At 37.5% G+C, this 15993-nt stretch overlaps 1 protein-coding gene across 4 annotated transcripts; it reads left to right on the top strand.

The window, feature by feature from the left end:
- Nucleotides 1–1274: 1274 nt before the first annotated feature.
- ddhd2 (DDHD domain containing 2) lies at nt 1275–14457 on the top strand. 4 transcript variants are annotated; one of them, XM_028035016.1, is made up of 19 exons: nt 1275–1415; nt 1934–2132; nt 3667–3859; nt 5001–5191; nt 5326–5415; nt 6081–6201; nt 6295–6384; nt 6466–6607; nt 6725–6933; nt 7033–7091; nt 7179–7298; nt 7546–7641; nt 7822–7989; nt 8076–8102; nt 8467–8622; nt 9478–9580; nt 9661–9819; nt 12433–12601; nt 12714–14457. In XM_028035016.1, the coding sequence occupies exons 2-19, from the start codon at nt 1983–1985 to the stop codon at nt 12793–12795; spliced, it is 2325 nt and encodes a 774-aa protein (XP_027890817.1). In that variant the 5' UTR covers nt 1275–1415; nt 1934–1982; the 3' UTR covers nt 12796–14457. The 4 variants fall into 4 exon arrangements, with proteins under 4 accessions (XP_027890817.1, XP_027890816.1, XP_027890819.1 ...); XM_028035015.1 differs by having other exon boundaries at nt 12430–12601; XM_028035018.1 differs by lacking the exon at nt 8076–8102.
- The last annotated feature ends 1536 nt before the right edge of the window (nt 14458–15993 follow it).

Genomic DNA, 15993 nt, shown 5'->3' with positions numbered 1-15993 from the left:
CCAGGGGCTCTTCCATAAAGATATAAAATAAGTTCCCAGATGGGGGAGGAAAATTAAGGGGTGGCAGAATTTAAATAGTTTTATTATTCTGTCACTAATCCTATGGCACAAGCCCTAAATTATTCACACCTGGAGAAGCTGAGAAGGGAACAAAAGATTAGAGTGATGACAAGAAGGCATTTCAAAGACTTAGAAATCTCTGCAAAAGACAAGTCATCAAGAATACCAGTGGAAATATACAAAAGTTGCTTAGCAATTAAAAGTATTTGAGTGAGGCTTTTCCATTAGTTATTGAGATAGCATAAATAATTATTGACATGCCATCTTCTGTTAAGATATAGGCTATATATATATATTAAAAAGAAGAAATATTTTTTTTTCTGTTGTCTCGTAAGATTTTCCTGAGTCATTTTAACTCAGAATGTGTTCAAGCCATTATATGTCCGTTTTTTTTTCTTTTTAATTATGTCTTTTCACAAATAGAGAGCTCTTACACAATTATTTGTAACGTTTTGACAAAAAAAAACTGTGCATGTTGGTCTAAATAAATTAATTTTTATTGTTAAGACGATTTCTAGCTGATAAATATATTTTAGGGTGATATAACCATCCTTAAAGTGGTCTTCATCATCTGTATTTATTTCAAATAGAATATGCCCATCGAGGTGAAGTAAATTACTCAAACTACAACATGAAATGACAAGAGGTGAAATGCCTAAAAATGCCTAAAAATCCAAAATAAATCTAAATAAATTACTTAACCCATTAATCCCACAATTCTCTTTCCTAAATTTGAAACTGGAGTGTGGCCAGCAATTTGGCTCTTTCCCTTTATACATTCACTCTTTGTTTTTACTTCACAAACAATCATTTGTACGGACTAATTTACAGTTTTGATGACAGCTGCTGCAACCTTGCTTTTATCAATGTTACCTTTAAAGTTTCTTGTAAATTTATTTTTTTTTAAAGGGTGGATGTTATTAAATGTTTTCACCTTCTGTTTATTATCATCATATTTGTTAAACTACATAAATCTACCACTTATGTTACGGTGAAATATTACCCCCCCTGAAAAATGTACGTAATGGTTGCGTAATGGTTTAGAAAATACGCTCTTTGTATCAACTCCTTTTAAAATAGCATGTATCGTGCATTACATTACAAATACACCTTTTAGAAAAGATTCATTTTAAACGTACTTTATGTTAACTAATACTGTTATCCTTTGTTTGTTTTGTAGGGTAAATCTGTCGGAAAACGTTTGACTTATAATTGTCGTATTTCCGACGACACCTAAACCTATCTGGACAGCAGCCGAGTTGACAGGAGGCTGTCCTTAGCTAGCCGCATTAGCAAACCGAGCAACATAACGCCCGCACAAGCCGTTTGTTTTCGGTCTATATGAGACGGTTGTGGTGAGTTTTTGTCAGTTATTTCATGCTGTTAATGTCGTGATGTTAAAACATCTGGAAGATAAGAAAATAAAGAACTTAGCTGTTGTGTCGCTGTCTCTCAGCTAGCATGGCACTCATCAACCAGTGGCCCGAACGTTATGTTTGTTTTGGGGTTTTTCCGAGTCATTTAAAACATTTCGGGCCAAAACTTGCGTGAAGGTTAAAATTAGCTAGTTGTGCTTAAGGTTATTCCGAAAATTTCTCGAGTGTATAATGCGTCCCTTACTACCTATTTTTGATCTAAACAAAACTGTTTACCTCCATTTCAATGCACTTACTTACAGGGCAGGAGTTAAGGAGGCTTTAAATCAGACGATTAGGAGTTAACACTTCACGTTAAAACTCTAAGTAAGGTGTTAGTCGCTGTTAATCTGCCCTGTTTCTCAGCTTCACCACCTATTATGCTCTTTCAAGATAACATCAGGTTATGCAGCAGTCGTCTGTTTACCTGTTAATCTGTGCGCATATGGCTGTTCCAGGTCCTGTGACAGTGCTCCACCCCTCAGGTAAGAGCTGAGGGTCGGGCCAATGTCATCCAGTGAAGGTGACAGAGGGGGTCTTTCTCAGGCTGCCCCAACAAACAACACCCAGGACGAATCTGACAACTCTACTCAGACTGCTGCAACATGCAGCACAGCTAAAACCAGCAAGGCCGAGTTGTCTCTTCCTGAAGCACAGGTGAGGCTGTAGATGGGATTTCATATAATGATGCAAATGGTTCTATTTTAAACCTTGCAGTATGTTTATTTTCTGTCCTTCTTCACAAAGCATTTTGCATGATTTATGCATGTTTCGCTTCCATAACTGAATGTGTTTATATAGGTGTCCCGTTTAATTTCCTACAGAGCTTCTGGGTTTAGTTAGTCTGTTTTGAAAAAATAAATATTAAGGCATTTCTGTAGCATTCCCAACTCACCTTGTAGTCATTATTATCAATAAACATGGGATTCTCCATTAGTTCTTGTTTTGACACTACATGTACTGCCTGTCTAGGCATAAAATTGCCAAGGAAATGTTTAAATAATTAGCTTATTATAGGTAGTTACTGAACTAATAAAAATATTTGGAGTTAAGTGAAGCAGAAATGCATTTAGTCAGACATGAAAAACCTTTTCCATCCTAAAATGTAAAAGGTTAGGGTGACAAAATGTTCAGCCTCAGATTGCATGATGTTGGCTAAACAAGCAAAAAATTATGATACTGGTAAATGTTGCAATAATAACATTACCAGAAAACATGCTTTGTAGAACAAACATAACTTTGAGCATTCTGGCTTTACTGCCTGACCGCAGGTTAAACAAGAAAATGTGAGCTTCTATTTGGGGACTGGAGAAAAGTGGACATCACATGCTGCCCCTCTTTTTATGATGTTCACACTCTGTAAAATGTTGGACTTGGCAAGAGTCCATAAGGGACAGCAAACACAGCACATACCTACAGCTGGGCTGGAGCATTTTTAATTACCATTCCTGAGTTTGTTGTTTCCCAGAAGTTCAAAACATATTAGCTGTTTTTCTGCAGCTCATTAATAACGCACCTAAAAAAAGCTAAATTTTTCAAGGAATCAGTGGGATTTACTTCTTAGGAAGTATTTTCCAATCACATTCCAGTTTCTCGATCTTTCCAAAAGAATGTACTCCTGCTTTGTGCAAATACTTATTTAATAAGATTAGGAAAGTGTAAACAACTTGAATGATCCGGCAGTTGCGCACGTGGGTGAATGTTGTGTCAAATGGTGGCAGGCTCTACCGTTCAACACGCTGAAACAGGAGCCGTATTACTGGTTGTATTGTTTTGTAGACATAAGAAATTCTGTGGACAGGAATTGTTTACAAGCGGTGGCCACCTTGGAATCAGCAGAACAGACAAGACAAAGCTTGTAGACGAGGGAAGAATACAACAAGGCTTTGTTAGTTTGATCCAGAGGTGGTCTGATCTTTTGTTTCCTGACTGCCCTTTGCTTTATGTAATGGGCTGAGCTCACTTGATGGGGTTTTAGTAGGAGGGTGCAGACATTGCACAATTGTTCAGACTATCTGAACAATTGTTCAGTACTATCATGGTACTTACTGCAGGGTTGACCAGTGAACCGCTCTGCAAAAAGGAAGACACAAAATAACCATCAATAGGAGGTATTTTCTTTGTCATTACAGAGGATTATAGCTTCAATCAAGAGGAGGTAATGCTTTTAGATGTTTTTCTTTTTCTTCAGAATTCTCCTGTTTTGGATGAGGTTTCTCCTTCCTCTACATCCTCTTTTGAGATGCTGGACATGGAGTCAGTGCCACCTCCGTACCAAGAGGTGCAGCCTCACTGGTTCTTCTGTCGTCAGGCAGATGACAGCGACTCCTGGCATCCCTTCAGCAGAGAGGACTCTGACAAACTAGAAAATGCTTTCAATACTGGTAAGGAACAATAAGTGTCTTAGACATAAATTGTTATTATGTTGTTATAAATTCTATTAGCTGTTTGAAGTAAAATTATGTCATAGTGGAAGTGTTAAACATGTTTTTCTATCCTTGTAAATCGGTGTTGGAAAAAAATACAATTGTAGAACAGTCCTGTGATCCTTGAAGCAAAGTCCAGTTGACACATCCCCCACCCCTTTAAGGCAATTGTCTCTAAATGTTTGGACACGGTCCTGTCAGGTGAACTTTGGTTTCTGGGTGGGTTTTTGATAAATTCCACTGTAATGAATATTTAAGCATCTGTAGTGAAATTGATATGTGGAAAATCTTTCAATTTCTAGTCTGAATTTAATTGGTCCTCATATAAGCGTCTACTATGGGTGAAGCAGTACATGTAGTTACACCACCTGTATTTTGGCACGCACGTTTACAGAATGAATACAGTACTGTGTGAAACTAAAGTAAAAAATGTCATGTTGTGTCTGCGTAATATTGAAATGCAACACCAAAACAATAGAGAGAGCTCTCCCAGCTAACACTGAAGTCTGCTTTCTGGGATTATTAAGGTTTCTTACTAAGTCAGTCGTAACAGAAAAGGAAATGTTCCCCCAAATCAAACTCATGACTGAAATGTGACGTTATAACCAAGGTACGCACTAAACCTAATTTTTAGAGTACCTTTAATCCCTACATTTCCAATTCGCATAACTACAAATGTCAATTAACTAAGTAGAAATCTAGAAACGTAACATTTCTAGATGATATTTATCTAGAAACGTAAATGTCGACAGGTTCAGTAGTTGGGTCAAATTATTATCTCTTCCTTTAACAATCCACAAATCCTTCCCAAAAAACATTGGCATGTTGTAAAAAAAAAGAAGCTTGGAATAACAGAGGCAATATCAGTAATGAAGGCCTTTATAAATATAGTATTTTTATATTGTATTTTATTGTCTTTGGAGCTATTTTTACTGAAGAATTTTGTTTGATACAGTACTATAGTTTAGTCAATTGTGAAAAAATCAGATTTTTTAACAATCAGTTGATATATTTATTTATTACCAGAGAAAAGCACCTGAGTACATACTTTTAAACCTTTTTGAAATAGAAACATTAGATAACTTCCCATTTTTTGCAGGAGGAGGTGAAGAGGACATTGTGGTTGCTGTGGAAGGGGAGCGCTACGATGTACATGTCAAGAAGAGGATGCGCTTTGCTGTCTATTGGGACCAAGGTCCCACTGAGGTCCGCCGCTGCACCTGGTTCTACAAAGGAGATAAAGACACAAGATTCTTTCCTTACTCTGAGGAGTTCAGTAAACGTTTGGAGGTATTCTCATATTCATTGTTTTTTGTGCCTTTTTTTACTTTCCTTCAGACTTTCTTTACTCTCCAACTTTGGCTTGTGACATACGTGTTATTTTCTCCCACCAATAATCCATCTCAACTATGCTGAGTTTTCAGGAAGCCTATATGATAGCAGTGACCTTAGACGAATGGAAAAGGAAGCTGGACTTTCCCACTGGAGAAACCGTCATCTTGCACAATCCTAAGGTGATGTTTGCTGCTCAAAATCGGTTCATGATGTAGACCCCATACTGGAGTTTACAACTGTAAAGAAAATGTGGTTTATTTGGTTTAAAAAGAAAAGGAAAGTCCTATGTTGAAACAAAGATCTTGATCTCATTGAGATACTGCAGGGTGATTTGAAATGGGCTGTATATACAATAGACCTCTCAAATGTCTCACAGCTGAAAGTAAGGAGTGGGACAAACTTTCCTTAGATCAATGTGAAAGACAGCTAGATGGTCACAAGAAACATCTCACTATAATTATTTCATCAAAATGATAACGCTAGCTATTAGGAAATGGGGTCTTTTGCCTCACCTATAAGACATTTTTGTCATTTATTGGCATTTATTTTCACCTGTAATTAAATGTCTTTTCAGAGAAATAAAACTATATTGCACATTGATTTTTAAAAAAAAACTTTTCTTTTGATAAATGCATTTTCTCCTTACATAATGAGTGTGTATACATGACTGTATATGAAACCCCGATTCAATGCAAATGGTTTTAAATCTAAAGAAAGCTGATGTAAGGACACATGTAAAGCAAACATGCTCAAAGAAGTGTTACATTTTTTTAAACAACAAAAACAAAAGATTTTTAAATGAGCTCCATGGGTCCCTCCTCAATATTTGTTGTCCCTTTCTCAGCTGATAATGCATTATCAGCCAATAGGATTGCAGGATGAGTGGGTTTCCTCTCCGTCGGAACAGTCACGGCCTTGTACAGTCAAGAGAGGAGTGGAGAACATTTTTGTAGAAATACCTGATGGTATGTGTGTTCCTTTGCTGTCAGATCATAATGAAAGATAAACTCATCACCAGGAGGCTAGGACCTGCTCTCATCATGTCAGTTTGTTTTCAGGTGAACCGGAGAAGGTGGATCACCTGGTCTTCATGGTGCATGGGATTGGTCCAGCATGTGATTTACGCTTTAGATCCATCATACAGTGCGGTGAGTCTGTGTGTTGGTGGTTGCGCATGAATTTTCTTAAATGTGCATCAATGACTCAGTTTGATTCTCATCTGTTTTCAGTGAATGACTTCAGGAGTGTTTCGCTGTCCCTCCTGGCCTCCCACTACAGGCGTTCTCAGCAGGAAGGCCATGTGGGTCGAGTTGAGTTCCTTCCTGTCAACTGGCACAGTGCTCTGCATGGGGATGCCACCGGTGTGGATGAGTACGTAACCTGACAAGCAGAAATGGTAAAAAAAGAAATAAGTCTGTCACAACTGTTAAAAAAAATAACTCCTCTGTGCTCTTGTTTTTGTTTTCTCCCTCCTTTCCCATATTTTAGGGACATTCAAAGGATCACTCTGCCCAGCATCAGCCGCCTCCGGCATTTCACCAACGACACTCTGCTGGACTTATTTTTCTACAACAGCCCCACCTACTGCCAGACCATAGTGGACACAGTGGCCTCAGAAATCAACCGGCTACATGCCCTCTTTAAGCAGAGACACCCAGACTTTAATGGAGAAGTTTCTGTTGTAGGACACAGCTTGGGTCAGAGTTTTACCAACGCAGAATCACAAACATTCACATGCAGGTGTAACCTGCAAAGTTTTTTTTTTACTGAAGTGTGTCATCTCTCATGTCACTCAGGTTCTCTGATCCTGTTTGACCTGCTAACCAATCAGAGAAATAGATCCAGAGCAAGAGGAGTATAGCATTAAATTTACTATGAATGTCTTCATTTTATTTTCTATTTTGAAAAGCATATTCCTAAGAGAATTATTTCTGTTTTTAAGGTACCTTCAGGAGAACACTCTGCTCTGAACAGTGACACGTTGGAGCAGATGCTGACTAAATTGGACCTCCAGCAGTACCTGCAAACTCTACTGGCAGAAAATGTCGACATGGAATCACTGGTATCACAAGCATAAACCCATAAACTGTTAGGGTTAGGGGTTAGGGTTTATACTTCATTGTATTTATTGGGATTTGATACAGCACTGAATGTTGTGGTTGTTAATTCGTTCACTGGGTATGAATCCTTCAGCAAATCTTTGTACAAGTCAAATGAATATTGCACAACTAGAAATATAAGACTGACACCTTTGGATTACACATACTTTACCAATTTTGAAAACCAAATTTTTTTATTATTTTCTTTAGGCTCTCTGCCAAGACAGTGATCTTCGAAATTTAGGAATTCCTCTTGGACCCCGAAAGAAGATTTTACACTACATCAGAAAGAAGAGGCTTCCAGAGGTCAGCCATTATTCAGGTGTAGGGTTTAGGAGGTGTTGCTTTTTATATTGAACATATATTGTAAGAAATAATGGATAAATCAGTGAGAAACAGGCAGTTAGTAATTTTATTTATTTTTTTAGCATTTACTGTTTTGTTTTTGGTGTTATTTACAAAGTTGGATGACTTCTGCTCTATAAGGACTATGAGATGGCACCAGGGCATCAGACCTTGGAGTCTGGTCCACCTCAGGTTACCAGTGAGGGCAACCAGTCTTCAGAACTGCTGAGCCAGGAATCCTGCCTCCACAAAAAGCCTTCTATCACCGGTGCTGTGGACTACGAATACTTTGATGTCGGCATTGGACAGGTAGCAAACAAGCACACAAATACTGTGTAATTTGCTTTGTTGCGTCACCGTTGCTGCTTTTTTCCTCTCCCTGCTTGCCTGGAAAGTCCAATGGAGGCATAGTCAAGGGACAGGTGTGTCTCACATGGTGTCCACGTTCTCCTCAGGCCTTGTCTCTTGATGTGTTTGACCTCACTTTGTCTTGATGTTTCCTTTGTACACAGTGCAATCTTGGTAACTGAACTGAAGTGACAGCTTTTTATATAAATCCCCATGACTCTGTTACAGTTTGCTCAAACAAAAAGCAAAGCGTTGTACCAAAAAACACACTCTGTATCTGTGCTCATACATTTGTATTATACTGCATGAGTGTTCATCTCTTCATTCTCGACTTATGTCACTGAAGAAACGAGTCCATCAGTTATAAATGACATGCATGTTTTTGTAGCTAACTTCTCACACTACCTCCCATTTCTGCTCCTCTCTCTACTCCCACAGGTGTCCATCGATTACCCTCAGCTGGCGTTTTACCCCGAGACATTTTTTGCTTTTGGGTCTCCGATTGGAATGTTCCTGACTGTGCGAGGCCTGAAACGCATCGATCCAAACTACTCATTCCCAACCTGCAAGAGCTTCTATAACATCTACCATCCAGTGAGTATCTTGTGGTTCCTTCACAATTTCTAAAGCTTTGTCATTTGATTTAAGCTGTTTTCCATGGAAAAGAAAAATGTAGTAAGGAAATGTTTTTAAACATATTTCTGGTTTTCTTTCCTTCTGTCTGTCTTTATTTTGAATGTCTTATGTTTTAACCTGAGTATTGTATGCTTTCAAAATGAACAGACTGCCTTTTAAGTATTGAACCTTTTGAATGTTTTATGTTTAATATGCCTTAAGTATAGCATTATTTGTTATTGAGTCAAAAAATACTTCAGAACCTTTCAGTATCTTGGACTATGTTCACACAGCAGGTGAATGTGGCCTAAATTGAATTTTTTTGCCCATATCCGACTTTGTCATGGCAATCTGAAAGGTCCAATTCCAATCTTTTCACCTCCCCATAAACAGATTTGATCCACTTCCATAAGTAATACTAAATCAGATGTGATTTTTAATTGACTTTTATGTTAGTAAACGTGAAACATGCATCATCAATGGCATCTATTGTTACTTCTGTAAATGATGCGCTGCTGTGTGATGTCAATGTTTTTTTTTGTTGTTTTTGTTGTTTTTTTGTCTGTGCATGCAGGTCTCTTTAGGGACAGAAACTGTTCACAGAGAAGTCTGATTGCAGTCGGCTTTAGTTAATAGTATGAATGACCATGTAAAAAAATCTGATTTCGGCAAAAAATTGGAATTGAGCATCAAGAGCTGCTTAGATACATGTTGCCTCCATTTGGTGTTAATTCAACTCATATCATTTAAGAAAACTTCAGTTTTAAAGGCTTAAATGAGAGTTTGCCATCTCAAAAGCTGCATTCATCTTGTGTTGACTCATTCCCCATTTAGTATGACCCTGTGGCCTATCGGATCGAGCCCATGATTGTTTCGGAGGTGGATCTGGAGCCGATGCTTATACCGCACCACAAAGGCCGAAAGAGGATGCACCTTGGTAAGACAGTTTCCCTTTGTTCATCTGCACAGTTGGAAACAGTTGTTTAATGTTCATCTGTAATTCTTCATTTCCTGTAGAGCTTAAAGACAGCTTAACCAGAATGAGTATGGATTTGAAGAACAACGTTTTGGGATCATTACGGACAGCTTGGCAGTCCTTTACCAGACCAGTAGCTGCACTGCCCCCAGTGGAAGAGGGGGAAGTGACAAATGACACAACCCCTGAGGAGGATCAAGGTACCAAACACTTCTACTGGGTTTGACGTGGTTCACGTTGGGTGCTGTCTGAGAGAGGACAAGCTGGTGTCCAGCCCACTGTTCCTGAATCCTCCTCACTCCTCTCTGCATGCTGCTGCCTTCTCTCCTCTCTGTTGTTTTACTACTGTGCACACATCATGCCTCCTCACTGTGAACTCCAGTTTCAGTAGACACTGCTGCTGCTAAGAGGAAGGACAAATGTACAGATTTTTGGACTAGAATACAGGAGTGGCCAAAGGCCCTTCAGAAGCATTGCCTAAAAGGTAAGCCAGGATAGAAAGTAAAACAATTCAGTTTTACCACTTTGATCATATTGATGATTCAGTTTACACTAAGTAATCTCAGTGAACACCTAAAGATTTGTCGACAGCCTGAGTTTGTGTATCTCGTCTTCTAGTTTCATTCTATACTAACAACAAAGCAAATTAAACACTATTGGTTTGTCTTTACTTGTTAGATATCTTGTGGTAAAGCTTTATACAGGAAAAAAATCTGTTCATCTTCAATGGTTTATCTTTGCACATGCTCAGAGAGGGGGTCTTACGTAATGGTTGTCATTATCACCACAGGGTTTCTCTGCTTGTCTTCTTCTCCTCTCCCTGTGCGTCACGAGTTTACCACCTGCTGAACAAGTTGTCATTTTAACTGAAAGTTTAATTTACTGAAGCCTCCCTCAGGCCCATGCATGCCTTTCCACCTGTAAGTTCTCATTGGCTGAATTCACTCACAGCTTTGCTGATCATCAATATCATAAACCATTGCAGTATCTGGCCTTAAGCACATTTTTTATGAGCTCAGTTGTTTTTATAAGTAATTAATTAGCTGTAGGCAAGACTTCACTTTAATCTATATTTTTTTAAATCCATTTTTCTACATGTTGGTGCATATTCAGTTATGTAATGAGGAAGGTTTGTCAGAACATTAGATGTCTTTAAGGTATAGCAGTTCAGAGAAAAGAGTTCATTTTACAGCCATGTATTTCTTTTCCCTTTTCGGTCCATCCCTACAAGCAAATTTATTGCTTTTCATTTGCATGTGTTATATGATAGGCTTAAAAGTTGAAAGTAGGATTTTCACCACATGATTGCAAGTCACTACTTGTATAGTGGATTATCAGAACTAGCTGGGAAAACTATTGGGATGCTAGCAGTGGGTACACTCTGAGGAACGACAAAGTATGATCTGTGACTTACAGAACGTACTGTAAGCACATTCCAGCTAAATTTTGGCTACTTGCTACATGATTTTTCTGTTATTTAAGTGCCTTCAAACTTAAGGTTCTCACTCATTTCCTCAAAATAATCAGAATATTTATACCCATTTCAGGCTTTTTGTACTGTCTCTTAAAATTTTTTCTCTTCTGTTTTTATATTATGTTTGTGAGTTTTTGTGAAAAAATTTTTTGTAGCTTTAATTAAATTTTTTTTTAGTGTCAGTGCAATTTATTATGTTTTGTTCTGGAGGTAATAATACTTATGAGTATGAGTATTATTACCAGCCCTAGTGAACATCCGACAGAGGCTCTTTCCTGGAACTATGGTTCAATGATGTTTTGTCCAGTTTTAAGATATTTTAGGACAAGGGTGTCCAGCTCCTGCCATCAAGAGCCGTTGTCCTACACGTTTTCTATGTTTCCCAAGTTTGACAAAGCTGAATCAAATAAATGGCTGATGAAGGTAATTCAGGAATTAATGACCCAGCATGATTCACAGCTACCTGTCATTTGCCCCATCACATGCAATGACTTGCAAATTACTGCTGAATCAGTAAATCGACTGGATAAGTCTATAGTGTTTCTCAAGCTAGGGTGTGTGATAATGACAGGGAAGAGTGAATCATCAGAGATTTGTCTACAAAAGTAAGATTATGTAAACTATTAGTAATGAAAGATAAAGTAATAGATCATGAGAATTATGATCGCATGCAATCATAATTTATGTGGTCAAAATACTTTGTTTCTGGGTGTTGTTGCTCTGCTGAAGTGTGTTGGTGATGCAGAGACTTCTCGGCTTTAGAGACCAACACACCTGAATCACATGGTGGACTTGTCTCCTCCGCATGCAGTCATTTTCCTCCAATCTTGGTAATAGCATAATTATTTGATTCAGGTATTCTGAAGCAGAGATGCATCTAAAAGTAGCAAGACACCGTCTCTCGAGGTCTGCAGTTTTAAACCCCGGGTCCCCGGATTAGTTGTAAATAATTTTTCATTCCAATGTAAACATCATTTTAATATATTTTTTATCTGAGCCTTCAACTTGCCAGGGTAGTACTAAGATCTTATTTGTTGGTTCTATTCTAATTATTCAAATTTTTAAAGTGGAGGTCTATTTCTCCCCTCTTGTGGCGTATGTACTAACTTCAGTCAGCTCTGTTTCAGCATCTGTAAATCCTGGACTTGTAAAAATAATTGAGTATTTTTCACCTTGCTGATTATTTAAACACAATTTATCAATGATCTTAACATTAATGACTGAACTAACTGTCCTTCTCCTCTTTGGTTCTCTTTGTGGGTCAGAACAGACGGACGCTGCTGCTCATAGTTTTGATGTCTTCATGTAAAATCTTTTGTATTGCCTTCTGTCGCAGCAGGAGTATGCACAGAAGCTGAGTGCTCAGTGTCAGCGGAGCAGACTGAACAACCCGACATTGAAATGGGGATGCTGAATGGAGGGCGGCGGATCGACTGTGTCCTCCAGGAAAAACCCATTGAGAGCTTCAACGAATACTTGTTTGCCATCCAGTCTCATCTCTGTTACTGGTGAGTCACAAATACCTGCACCGCTACAATTGTGCACATATGTCGCTGAATTCTCTATTTTGGTTTTCTTGAGACATTTGCCACTCACACAAATGATCTCTGTGTGTGTTAGGGAATCTGAGGACACGGCTTTGCTGCTGCTGAGAGAGATTTACGACAACCTCGGCGTGGCTTTTGAACAGCCGCAACAGTAACAAATTAGTGTGAATGAAGATCTGCTCTTGTGACTGTTATCTGAAAGTGAAGGACAGCCGACAGAGCCGGAAACTGAAAGACAATCCTCTCCAGAATGCCTTACCGTCTGTGTTTTACCAGACTGCTGCCTGGATGGTTTGCGGCAGTTGGGTTATCTTAGTTTACGTGTGTTTGTCAAAGCTTGTTTGCCGTAGTGGCGGCTCTCCTGCCATTCCTGCAATCCAAATATTTCAATTTAGTTCTGAGAGTTTTCCGAGATCTAAACAATGCACCTTTTTGACTAAATGTTATAATTTATTAGCACTTTCACATTTGGCATGACTTTGTGGTCATGTAAAGAAAGATTATGATCATAATTACTTAAAATGCATGTGAGAGGGTAGTTCATTTTCAGTTGTCATTTCTTTGTCATTCTGTGGAAAAAGAGATTTATAAATACAATTATCTGATCTTTAGACACTTTAGTCTACGTTGACCAAAAATGTATATCGCCCTATAAGAAACAGCTGAGTTTTTTTGTTTTCTGTTTAACAATGAAGGTTTTGTTTCTGTTACAAGTTTTCTTTGGCAGCTATAATTATTTTACTTATGTAATAAACATCTTGAAGCCTAAAGCTGCCACTCCTTTATTTTAGTTATTCAGTAATGTTAACTACACTCATCTCCTCTCAATTTGCATACAGTGCTATTTAAACCAAAATATAGTGCACCTTTCTGATTAGCCGAATGTTTGTTTATATTTGTATTTGGTTATATTTATCACAGGAATCTAAAGTATAAGTCCTTATGAAGAGTTGTTGTAGTGTGGAAAGGAGGATTCCTCAGAAGACAACAGGATTGTCTCTTTAATATGTATTATGCAACTTATCTCCTTTTTGTATCTACTACAAAGTAAGTTTGTATAGACTTTACAAAAAGGCTTCCTCTACCAATGCTCCAAGTTGGGACAATTTTATCTCAAGTCCAGACCAGCACTACATGCTTTATATTGTTATTGATTTAGAAAGAGAATGCTATTAAATTTACTTTTTTTTATGTCTTTAGTTAAAATTATACCCATTTCCATTTCAGTCTAGTCTTTATGAATAAATTCATTATTTGTCATGTCTCTGCTGCATGTATTTCTGTTGTTTAAAAATAAGATTCCCCTGCTTTTTGATATCTGTACATTTCAGTTGTTTTTCAAGCAACAAGCAATAAAAATATTTTTTATTTATCGTATTATATAAGAAGAAAAGTGTTACCTTCCAGTAGTCTCAGTTTATTTTATAGGAAAATTATGGGTATGTTGGAAAAACAGTTCCACAGCGCTAACTTTCCAAGCCTTTTTGTCATTATGACATAAATGTATATTACTTGTTTTATATGCACTGATGGCGGAACCACAGCCCGACAGCAAAGCTGTAAATTGAGTCTTTTGGATGAAATCATTGATAAATAAATCTACTGAGGTTGCTTGTTTTCTTGTGTTAAGTTTCACAATAATATATAAAATTTCAGTGTCATTTCAGTAACAGCAGTGTTTTCACTCAACGTAATCCTCTTACGTTGAGTTATGACAGTCGCCTATTCAGGCCAGAAAAGTAATATTCTCTTTAAATACTTAGCTTTATAAATGTGGATACTTGTCTTATGTGCCATAATAAAGATATTATTGTGTATTTGTGTTAGTGTTTTTTTTTTTTCTAGAGGTTATTTAAATTATTTTACTCTCATATTCAGTGTCTAAATATGTTTCAAGGCATTTGAAAGATAATTTCCAAATTTAAAAAAGTAAGCAGTTTCTGAAATTACTGTTCGCTTTATCTTTGATTTGTCAGATTATAGTTTGAGTTTTAGCTTTTGAGTTACAGAATCCACATAATATCCTCGATATCTATAATACAATGTCAGCATTATTTTACCTTTTTTAAATTTCCTCTGCATCTCTTGCATAGAAGTTGGTTTAGAAGCCAGAATAAGAATCTCTTATTTTTATTTTTAACAAAATGAATGTATAACAGATCTTAGTGGCGCTGTTTAACATTTTGAATGTGGTTTTGTTCTTGGCTGATCTTTTTTGCATCCGGTCATCTATAAAATGTTTTTAAATATTTGTTTGGTACCAATGCTAACAGAAAGAAAGTGGGCCAACAAAAAGTAAATACCTGAAATCGCACATTCAGTTATTAGGTATTTCTGTAATTTCTTCAATCGCCTAATTATTGTGGTAAAACTGGAGCATGCGCAGTAGAGCGGATGTGATTGCTTGCAGCTGGTAAATTTACAGAAGTTTGGAGACCGTCAGGCAAGTTTAACTGGAAAGTTTTCATTTAAAGATTTTTGTTGCATTTATTCCTTTAAAGTTCTTTGTATAAAAGTAAAAGAAATTGTGCATATTTATCAGAACTTAGAAACAGAATTATTAAGCTTCGACCCCTTGATTTTCAACAGATGAGGCACAGCTGATGAGTAAGTTCTGAATATTTCAGTATCAGAAACAACATCTTGTGTTGGATCAGTCGTGGAGGAGATGTTGAGAAGTCATTCAGAAATTTAGACGGTCAAACCCGCAGAGTTTCATGTGATTCAGCTCAGTGGGAGGAAACGCGCTCAAAAGCTCCTCTGTAGTTGTCAAAGGCTGGTTTGTACTGGACCCCACTGACTCAGTTTTCAACTATTCCTCATTTAATTTAAAGGTTGGGTGGATAGCAGAACCTGAGAATCAAACCTAAAGGGTACCGTAATGCATTCATTTTATAGAAATATTTGTTTTAATCAATACATTAATCAGATACTTCCTGTTCAGAATTTTAATACATTTAAAGGAAATGCATTATTTTCTAGCTGTTTCAACTGCGTTCAGGCTTATGGTTCACAATAGTTTATTTGTATAACCCAAATTATGAAAAAATAAATAAAGAGACAAGCCTTGAAAGTCACATAAAGTTGCTGAAGAGAAATGAAATTGTAATATGAACAAACTGAAAACACAGCAATACTTAATACATTGTATACCCAAGACAAAAGCAGAGCAAAGTTGCAGCTCAAATTAGGATAATTTACCTGGTGACCATTCTACTGAATATGAGAAAGTCATCCACCCATCCATCCATCCATTTTCTGTTCACCCTTGTCCCTAATGGGGTCGGGAGGGTTGCTGGTGCCCATCTCCAGCTACGTTCCGGGCGAGAGGCGGGGTACACCCGGGACAGGTC

The sequence above is a fragment of the Xiphophorus couchianus genome, chromosome 12 (assembly GCF_001444195.1).
Source record: "Xiphophorus couchianus chromosome 12, X_couchianus-1.0, whole genome shotgun sequence".
NCBI lineage: Eukaryota > Metazoa > Chordata > Actinopteri > Cyprinodontiformes > Poeciliidae > Xiphophorus > Xiphophorus couchianus.
Note: the sequence above shows the minus strand (reverse complement) of the source record. Positions and strands in the feature narration are given on the sequence as shown.